Genomic DNA, 10,000 nt, shown 5'->3' with positions numbered 1-10,000 from the left:
TACTCACATGGAAAACAACATCTTCTACATTATACCACTGCTGAATTTCACTGAGGCCATAAAAGTTAACAGTGATGATGTAATGAGTGTATCGAAGATAACCAAGGTGCATCACAGTGAATTCTCCACATTCCTTTTCGTCACACTCTAGAGTGCGTGTTCTGTGAACATTTAGGGAAAAAAGTAAAGTATAATGGACACAGTAACAGATATAGGGCCTATATGAATATGTCAACCAACTCATGACAGGTGCATGCACTGTCCAATATGGTCCTGTTTTATTAGTCATCCTTACACATGGATGGATCCAGAATTGCTTCTTCAACAAGGATTCAGCTTGGCTCACCTGACCCCATCTATTAACTACATTCCTGATTTTTCATTAGAAAAAAGTTTTTAAGGGGGCCGTCCCACTCTAGAGCGAAGTTCATTGATTATGATCGGATTTCCACAATTTTTTAATATGTTATATATACATAAATAATGATTTACACCACCACACTTCATATCATTTGAATAATAAACAATGAAGTTATAAAAAAAAAACAAGATTTTGGAAAAATACAAAATAAAATAAATAAATAAATGTTTCTTATCCATTGACTGAACTTGTAAAAAAAAAATACCACATATACTCTGTAGTAATACCTAAATATGATATGATTCAGATTTTGAAATATCCTCATAGTTTAGTGATTTTTTTTTTTTTATGTTCATTGTTATGAATACAAAATATGATATATGGACTTTTATCACCTGAAATGAAAATCGCATCGTCTCTAAAATCACAAATTTATTCAGCTTTCAAATGATCCAAATCCCATTAGAATCACCCAATTAGTTTTGGAGAAACAACATAGAATGTTGACAAAGGTGTGGATCTGAGATATGGGGCTTTGAAGCTGAGGATACTTTTTTCTCCTTTATTTATTATCATTATTATCATTATTTTTTTATTCACCCCCGCCCCACAAAAAAATCTGATCTCTGCGTCAATCTTGATGCATTCTATGGCATTCACATGGTATTCTGAAGTGTAGCTGGTACCTGGTCCCCCCTTTTGCAGGGTATTAATGGTAATAACATTGTAGAAGTACCATACGAATAAACAACTGTTACAGCTATGATTGAGATTGAAAAGGGGGGGTGGTCAGAGATTTAGCCATAACTCCTTTATTTTTATGTATTTAGCAGAAATATTACGTCACTGGATTGCCAAAGCCTACTACATTACAGGAGATTTTTTTCAAATTTTCTAGTATTTTTAAAAATATTCATCGAAAATTCAGTGCAACAGCCCCCTTAATACTATTACTATCATTATCATTACCCTCATTATCTTTATAATTGCAACAATACTAACAATAACAATAGTAAAAATAATTTTAAAAATTCTATGAGAATTCTAGTGCAGAAGTGAAAACCACTTTTACACAGTGGTTCAAAGTTTAAGAACCAATGTCCCAATCTAAATTTGGTAACTCAATTCTGTACACTATATCAAGATAATTTGTCAAACACTAAACAACTTACCTATTGTGAGGTTTATCAGCTGACATGACAGTCTCTGCCTTGTGTTCCCTGGTCAGTCCCTCAATAGACACACTTAAGTAGAAGTCTTTGCGGAAGGATTGCTCTGCAGGGAGATGAAATCACTCACTCAATGCCTGTCACTTAGAATAAGTGATGGGCATGTGACACAACATTTTACCTTAACCAAGCATGGAATTTAGTCATCAGATCTTTAATGTATTTATACAAGGCAGTGCTCTCTCAATTATCCTGCACTTAGATCATACTGAATCTCAGTTATTCAATGACTAAAATAGCTTAGCCCCCTATACTAGGGATGTCAAACTCAAAACCCCTCATGGGCCAATTTTCATTAGCTACCATCTTGAGGGCTGACAAAGGATTAAAACTAACAGTACTTATCTATATGCAATTATTTTTTTGTTTGCTTGTTTTTTCATCAATTACATTTTAAATGATGACACTAATAATAAGAAAATTAATTGCCATTATTTCCCGTCATAGTGATCATAATATGGCAGTCCAAAATTATTCTTGTCATCCCATGGGACACTTGTGACCATCCCAAGAGCCAGGTTTGGCCAGGCGAGCCATCAGTTTGACATCCCTGCCCCATACCATCCCATCAAATATCTAAAAAAAATAAGCAGAATCCTCCTTCTTAACTCTGTGATAATTTTTTAATAATAATTGCGAGGTTATAGAAACAGTGCTGTGCATAGATGTGCATGCACACATTCCCTTTTTACTGTGGTTTAGCTTTATCAATTTTATTTGCACAAAGATGGCTTCAGAAGTGCTTCATCACTGCACTCAATTATAGGCCTGTCTGACCTCTCCTTATTATTATCATTATTGTTAATAACATCATCATCAGCTTGATGATAACAATAATAATAATAATAATAATAATAATAATAATAATAATAATAATAATAATAATAATAATAATAATAATAATAATAATAATAATAATAATAATAATAATAATAATAATAATAATAATAATAATAATAATAATAATAATAATAATAATAATAATAATAACAACAACAACAACAATAATGATAATAACAATAATAACAACAATAATAAAAACAATAATAATGAGAATAATAACATTGTTACTGTTAATAACATCCTCATCTTGATGATGATACAATAATAATAATAAAAATAACAACAATATCATTATAATAATAGTAATAATAACAATAGCAATAATAATGATAATAATAATAGTAATAATAATAATAATAATAATAATAATAATAATAATAATAATAATAATAATAATAATAATAATAATAATAATAATAATAATAATAATAATAATAATAATAATAATAATAATAATAAAAATAATTACATTGATATTGTTATTAACATCATCCTCATCATCTTGATGATGATAATAATAATAGTAATAATAATATCAATAATGTGAACAATAATAATAATGAGAATAATAACAAATACAACAATAATAATAACAACAATACCAATAATAATAATGATGATGATAACAATTATCATTATAACTACAGTAATAGTAATAACAATAACAGGACTTGTAATTGGTACTTAAGAGGTTAAATACATGCATAGTCATCTATTTTTAAACAATATCAATAAAATTAGAAGCCAGTGCATGTACTCAGCACTGAGTTAAAAGAGACAAGAACAGGCTGAAAATACCTTCACTAAATCCGAGAATACTTACTGTCTTTCACATCTATCATAATCTTGGCAATGACCCACAGCTGTTGCCCATAGGTGGTAAGTGGTGGTGACTTCATCAGAAACGGTCCTGTGGTCATCTGTGACTGGTTGAGTCCTGGTGTCAGCTGTGAGGCTCTCTGCTCTACCTTGGCTGTGATAGGTGGCCCTGAAAGACACAAAGGAGGGTATTGTGGTGTTCGCTTCATGCTAAAAATTGGGCGATGATGATCTTACAAAAGGGAGAGAAAGAGAGACAAGTCAGAGAAAATTAAAACAAGAAAAACGAGGCAGGAACACCTCATTTTGCATCTTACCAGCCAGCCCTACGAAGAGTGCGAGTCCAAGGGATGCAAAGAAGATGATAAACACCATGACAAACTCTCTCTTGTGCATGGTGTACAGTCGCATCTGCACTGACCTGAAACAATTAAAGCCATTTATGTGGATTTCTATGCATGAGGAAAAGGGAGGGAGGGACAACCAGATGAATGATCACTCAAAAGTGTAAAATGAATGAATATCAGACAAGAAGAGAGAAGTGAAAGAAAAGAGAGAGAAATGAGAGAAGGGAGAGAGAAGAAAGAAGAGGGAGAGAGAAATGAGAGAAGGGAGAGAGAAGAAAGAAGAGGGAGAGAGGTAAGAGAAAAGGAAATATGAATTGGGAGACAGAACTAAAAATCAAAGACATTAATGGACAGTCATAAATAAAATGTCCATGAACCATAAGAGACGACTGAAATTAAAACTGACTTTAAAAACATTTTTAAGACTATGGTGACGCGGCCTGACTTATTTGTTTTGTAATATTACGCAACAGTTTAGACTTTGTGGCTAGGCCTAAGCTGTGTCATGATGCATTTACATATCATAGGCTGTTACATCATGACAGCTACAGCCATCACAGTCACCATGGGGTTAAAAGTTATTTCATTCAGCATTTTATTACTAGACATAAAGACTATTAAATTAATCTACATTTAAGTAGAAACACCTTTTCATGGTTATAAAACTGTGGAATGCCAAGGAGTCTCATTAGACATATTGGTGGTATAAATAGATGCTCAGAAAAATATAAAAATTGAAAAACTGGGAATGGTGACAAGGAATGAGAATATTCCATCTTCTTACCGACTTTGATAGTGTTTAAAAAGGCATCAAAAGTTTGAATTAAACGCATCATTTATACATCTTTTTCACTTCTGAACCTGTGAATCATTGTGAAGTATTCAAATATTCAATTCTACTTTCATCTCTAATGTCCAGCAACAGTCGACGAACACCATAATCTTTGGATTATATATGACACAAGATATCACAGATATCAAAGTAACACTGTCAAGATTCCACTCTAAGACTCATCTAGACTAGTAACTTCATCAAAAGGAAGTTCCCAAGTCTGTCATTAACTGTAAAGAACGGAGTTCAAATCATACATATCCTCCGCTACTTTTATCCTACTTTCTTTTGATTTCACAAAATACAAACCAATGAAGAGATATTTACAGGCCAAATTCTCTGAGAAAGCCATTTATGTAACTTCTGTCTTCCTTTTGACACGCTCTGGGCCGCATTGTTTGGTTACAGGCAAGTCTTCCTCACTGCAAGCTAACACGCATTAGTCTCACCTGTTAAGAAAAATTCTACTGGTACCGGATGTAGAGGCAATCTCTTTTTTTCACACTTGACACTACAGCCATTATAATACTGTATTTTGTGAATATTGTGTCTATATTAAAACTGTTACAACTAATTTGAATTCATAACAAATAAAGTAAAATAATGAAAACATGTAACATAATAAAAAATAGCACAAGTTAAACAATCATAAAATTAAAGTTCATCTAGGCAAGGTACATCTCGATGAAAATGAGCACATATTTTGGATATTGTGCAGCTTATGTACCTAAAAGAAAACAAAAATCACATTACAGTGACACAACATTCACTTAAATTATTAAGCAAATTGCAAAAATGTCAAGATTTTTGTTGTGCAACCAACTTAAAACGATAAACTTCAAATACAATGTTAATCTTTTTTCTTTTCCTTTACTAGAGCTGAAGGAATTTCTACATCTAGGAAATATATTTTGAAATGAAAATGTTTCTTGGGAGTATCAAATGTTACTTAAAGTCAAAATACTTCTTAAATTGCTTATATAAAAAAAACATATGGGAAAACTTTCTACATGCCTACCTACCTAATTCATGTATACTGGACTAAGTTACTGGACCCTCAACATTTTCTTTACTTGGAACTAGCTTAACAGTTAGAAGCTATTGTTACCTGAATGAAACAAAATAATAATTTGTTCAGCTATTCATAATCTTATTTCCTATAATAAATCTTATTTCTTATAATATAATAATGGCCATTTCTATTTCACTTCCAATGGGCTACATCTCTCAGCCCCATACACGGATTTAAACAATGATGGATTGTTCTGATTAATTAACTAGTAAGAAAGACTCAAGGAGAAAGAGGTACATTTTTCTTTTTGTATGTTTTCTAGATGTTCTATATGGAGAGCTGATAAGCAGTCATTTGGATAATAATACTACCTACAAGTAAAACTCTTGGATTTTGCCATAAAGCAAGTTTAAAGAAGTAGTAAAATTATCAAAGACGGGATTTTATACCCAGAACCTTGTCTCAGAAATTATGAAGATCTAATATGTATCTCTGAAACTGAATAAGGTCATATTGTGTTATAGTTATAAGAACACCTCATAATATATTGCCATTGAGTAGATGCTCCTAATTGTTTCCTCTTTCTTAGTAGAGCATTATTTTTATGGACCTAGAGAATTAATGGCAATTATATTTAAGAGGATTATATGGTCGCTGAGAAAATGTATTTAAAGGACATGAGGAACAAATGCTAACACTAATATATATTAAAGGTAATATTTTTTAATACGTCCACCTGGTAACGGTGGAATCCCCTCTCCAGCTACAATGCAAATATGTAGGTTTTCTTGCGTGGAAGTCCCCCCTACCCCCCACATTCTTGGACCTGATATGAAAGATACCATGGAAATTGTAGGACAAAATGTAAATAATATACACAGAATCAGTTACTATGTTGTCTAATGGTGGGGGCTGTGACCTCCCAACCCCCGCCTAGGAAAACAAAGAATCCTCCTCGCAGAGTGGTAGTCCCTCATGGAGGGGTTGCAGAGAGCACAGCACCCTGCATTAGACAATACAGTGACTAATTCTATGTATATCATTTACATTTTACCCCACAATTTCCCTGGTACCTTTCGCGTCCTCCCCTGATATTGGGGCCAACAATGTGGGGGGTTTAGGGGTTTCTGCGCAATAATTGGACAGTGAGAGGAATCCAACGATACTGAAATTGTCACGATATGTTAGGTGGACATATTCCAAAAAGTTACCATATAAAATAATTAACACAAAGTAATGTTATGCCTGCAGTCATTTATCATGGTCCACTGATCTACCCATCAATACCAATACCATACTTTCCGCACTTCACACTCCAGTATTAGTATATAGATCACCATACATATTCTCGCACAGCAGAGCCTGTACTTTCCAGGAACTTCTTAATCAAATTTAGAACCATTTCACATTCAATCTTACTTGAATATGTATTTTTAGATTTGTTCGCCATAATACAAAGCATGGAGGCTAAGAAACTACCATATTAATTATATAAACACCCGAATTCAAATTTATTTCAAAATATAAACGAATTGCCTACATCAGTTCCAAGAATTTCCAAAATGATGGTAGGAGAGTCGAACCTATTTCTGCTTTCCTTATTCAATTTCTACATACGTGTACCGCCTCTGTACCCTTACTTTAAATATAGATGCAATCTGTTGCATTGTCTAGCCCTACAGGGATACCTGCTTCTATAAAATGTAATACAGAGAAAGCTTTTTTAAATTACTATGAATCCCCCAAAGAAAGCCGGTAATATCTAATAAAGAAAGATCTCCCATATTGCACTAACACGAATATGTGCAGAATACTGTAAAACATCTGCCTAAAGTAATTACGTAATCTTATATCTACAGCAGGGTTGAACTATCCGAAAAATGTCATAAAAGAGGTCGAGCTCAAGGCCTGACATCAAACAGTCGCGTCAATCAGCTGATCCGTTGTAAACAACCAATGGAGTGTCTATATTTTCTTTGATTATATTTATTTTCTAAATGGTACAAATTAATTATAAAGAAATAAAGAAAACATATATTTTTTCAAATTAATGTGATGGTTATTCTCATCCATATTATGAATATAGTTTTTCATTTGTTTTCCTGTTTGTCGCAAAAATCAATAGCTTTCCTATCTGCGCTATAAAAATAAGTTGCTCTTGCTATATTCAGCACATACCCGGGAATACATGCAGAATCTGTCACTAGTCACATAACAGACATCCAATATAGTGGTTTTTCAGAAAGGTATCGGTGATGACTAGCTTCATGCATGCCAAAAAAATGCTAGCTGTAATAATTTCCTAAACTCAAAGTACTGGCACATTGTTAAACATAAAAAATAGCAATAATGAAATCGCTAAATTTAAGAGTAGATTAAAGTAGCTAATTCACATATAAACTGAATCTTACCTTTCACATCTATCATGATGATAAGCAGGTGCAATGAATCTGCTAAATTCACTAAACAAATCACTAACATGAGAGAGAATTTTTCTCATCTTAAACACAAAACTTGCTCTAGGCGTGTGGTAAGTATACCCAAAATTATCACCCATTTTGACCCTCTGCTTAATTTCAGTGCACAACAAATTCTCTGCAAAACGTCCGCAATTTGCCTGAGCCCCCAAGGGTTTTGATCCAAATCTCAATATTATTTCGAGTTTCTTGGGAAGGAAATTGTACCAGCCTTCCCTCCGATTTATCTTCGGGAAAATATAATGTTTTCCAGACTTCCCTAAGGCAAGCAGATGGAACGCTGTCTGCACTGGACGACTCTGGGAACCGCAACATGTACGAAACTTTCTCCCTAAAGCCTAACCAGTATGGCAATGGCGGAAAGGTGACAAAATAACACCTCTTTTAATCTTCACTTTCAAACCAAGTCACTACTCTCTGTTGCTGTTTTCTTTCCCAGTATGATTAGTAAGCTGGAAAACATCCATTAGCCAAACAGATTTTGTTAGTCATGTGTTTGGCAGGGGAGCAAGATAGGCAACCATTATTGATTGTACAGTCACGTGTTTATAGATTTACCGTGAGCTTCGGTATATATAAAGAAAATGAGAGATTCTGGCTTAATTAGAGGGGGGAAACTGGTTGCCTGGTGCCTGGTTGGTTTCTGTCTGTATGATGCTTTATTTAGGTTTACCTGTTCCCCAGTGCCCCTGTCTGTCGCTCACTATGAGTGCTTATGAGTAACTCTCATTAAAATGACAGTCGGATTATCTAGCTACAGTCTGCTACTATTGTTATCCATCTCTCTCTCTCTTCCTCCCTCCCTCCCTCTCTCTCTCTCTCTCTCTCTCTCTCTCTCTCGCTCTCTCGCTCTCTCTCTCTCTCTCTCTCTCTCTCTCTCTTTCTCTCTCTCTCTCTCTCTCTCTCCCTCTCTCTCTCTCTCTCTCTCTCTCTCTCTCTCTCTCTCTCTCTCTCTCTCTCTCTCTCTCTCTCTCTCTCTCTCTCTCTCTCTCTCTCTCTCTCTCTCTCTCTCTCTCTCCCCTCCCTCCCTCCCTCCCTCCCTCCCTCTCCCTCTCTCTCTCTCTCTCTCTCTCTCTCTCTCTCTCTCTCTCTCTCTCTCTCTCTCTCTCTCTCTCTCTCTCTCTCTCTCCCTCCCTCCCTCTCTCTCTCTCTCTCTCTCTCTCTCTCTCACTCTCTCTCTCTCTCTCTCTCTCTCTCTCTCTCCCTCCCTCTCTCTCTCTCTCCCTCTCTCTCTCTCCCTTACATTCCCTGTCGACCACGTCGTCAATAATTTGAGAAGCGCATAGGTAACTTAGTCTTTGTGCAGTATGACCGCCGCCTCTATTTATTTTAGGAAGAAATGCCAGTGGCTCACAGCCTGGGGCGTCTGAATGCCATCTGGCTGAAGGCGAGTTTGCGGTATTTTCTCGATGTGTCCGCCGTAGAATGGCAAGCGCCGTAACACTGGATTTGTGACTCAAAATTCTTTGGCTTGGGTTGACGGATCATAGGATTTAGGGGCATGCCCCTGCCCCTTCCGACTAGTCTGTCAGCAAGCTCATCCCTTGGATGCCTATGTGGCTTGGGACCCAGTTTATGAATATACTTCTACCCTGATCAAGGATCCTCTGTGCTCTGGTGAGGACAGTGGTCAGGAGGTAGTTGTCGTTGGGCATGCTGTGCAGTAGACAGTCCATGGCTGATCTTGAGTCTGTGTATGACCACGTGTCCCTCCCTTCGGGATGCGTGGGCCAAGGATCCCATAATCGCAAGTGTTTCTGCTTGGAGCGGGGAGGCATTGTCAGTGACATTGATGGATGTTGTGGCATCCTTTGCTGCGAAGCCGGCGCCTGCAGTGTGGTTTATGGGATCCGCGGATCCGACCGTGAAGTAGGTTCCACTATCCTCCGGATAGTGGAACCTACCTTTTATGCTTGTACTTTGCATTAGCCTCTAGGCTAGGCAGTTGTTTGAGCTGAAAGCGTATCATTACTCTGGCTGATAGTCCTGCTGTAGGAGTCTGAATACGTTTTGTCTCATGTATGTTCCGGGGTGCCTGTATGATCTTTGAAAGAACTGCGCTGCCATTAGATCGATCTGG

General features: G+C 35.9%; 2 protein-coding genes across 7 annotated transcripts in view; one reads left to right on the top strand and one right to left on the bottom strand.

Annotated features, from left to right (window-relative positions):
* Nucleotides 1–8,209, bottom strand: part of LOC113808503 (transmembrane protein 181) — a 17,781-nt gene extending 9,572 nt beyond the window's left edge. Inside the window, exons 1-7 of one of the 6 annotated variants that reach the window (XM_070123411.1) lie at nucleotides 7,285–7,386; nucleotides 5,454–5,539; nucleotides 4,759–4,880; nucleotides 3,570–3,673; nucleotides 3,257–3,421; nucleotides 1,534–1,636; nucleotides 8–161 (exon numbers count right to left, since the gene is read on the bottom strand). In XM_070123411.1, the coding sequence (XP_069979512.1) occupies nucleotides 8–161; nucleotides 1,534–1,636; nucleotides 3,257–3,421; nucleotides 3,570–3,673; nucleotides 4,759–4,826 (594 nt within the window). In that variant the 5' untranslated portion in view covers nucleotides 4,827–4,880; nucleotides 5,454–5,539; nucleotides 7,285–7,386. Of the gene's footprint in view, nucleotides 1–7; nucleotides 162–1,533; nucleotides 1,637–3,256; nucleotides 3,422–3,569; nucleotides 3,674–4,758; nucleotides 4,881–5,453; nucleotides 5,540–7,284; nucleotides 7,394–7,854 lie in introns of those variants that run through there. The other 5 variants (XM_070123413.1, XM_070123410.1, XM_070123409.1 and 2 more) reach the window with 5 other exon arrangements.
* The window catches only part of T3dh (Type III alcohol dehydrogenase), a 212,086-nt gene that overhangs the window by 133,688 nt on the left and 68,398 nt on the right, over nucleotides 1–10,000 (top strand). The gene's annotated exons all lie outside the window — the stretch shown is intronic.

This window comes from Penaeus vannamei, chromosome 7 (genome assembly GCF_042767895.1).
Source record: "Penaeus vannamei isolate JL-2024 chromosome 7, ASM4276789v1, whole genome shotgun sequence".
Classification (NCBI taxonomy): domain Eukaryota; kingdom Metazoa; phylum Arthropoda; class Malacostraca; order Decapoda; family Penaeidae; genus Penaeus; species Penaeus vannamei.
Note: the sequence above shows the minus strand (reverse complement) of the source record. Positions and strands in the feature narration are given on the sequence as shown.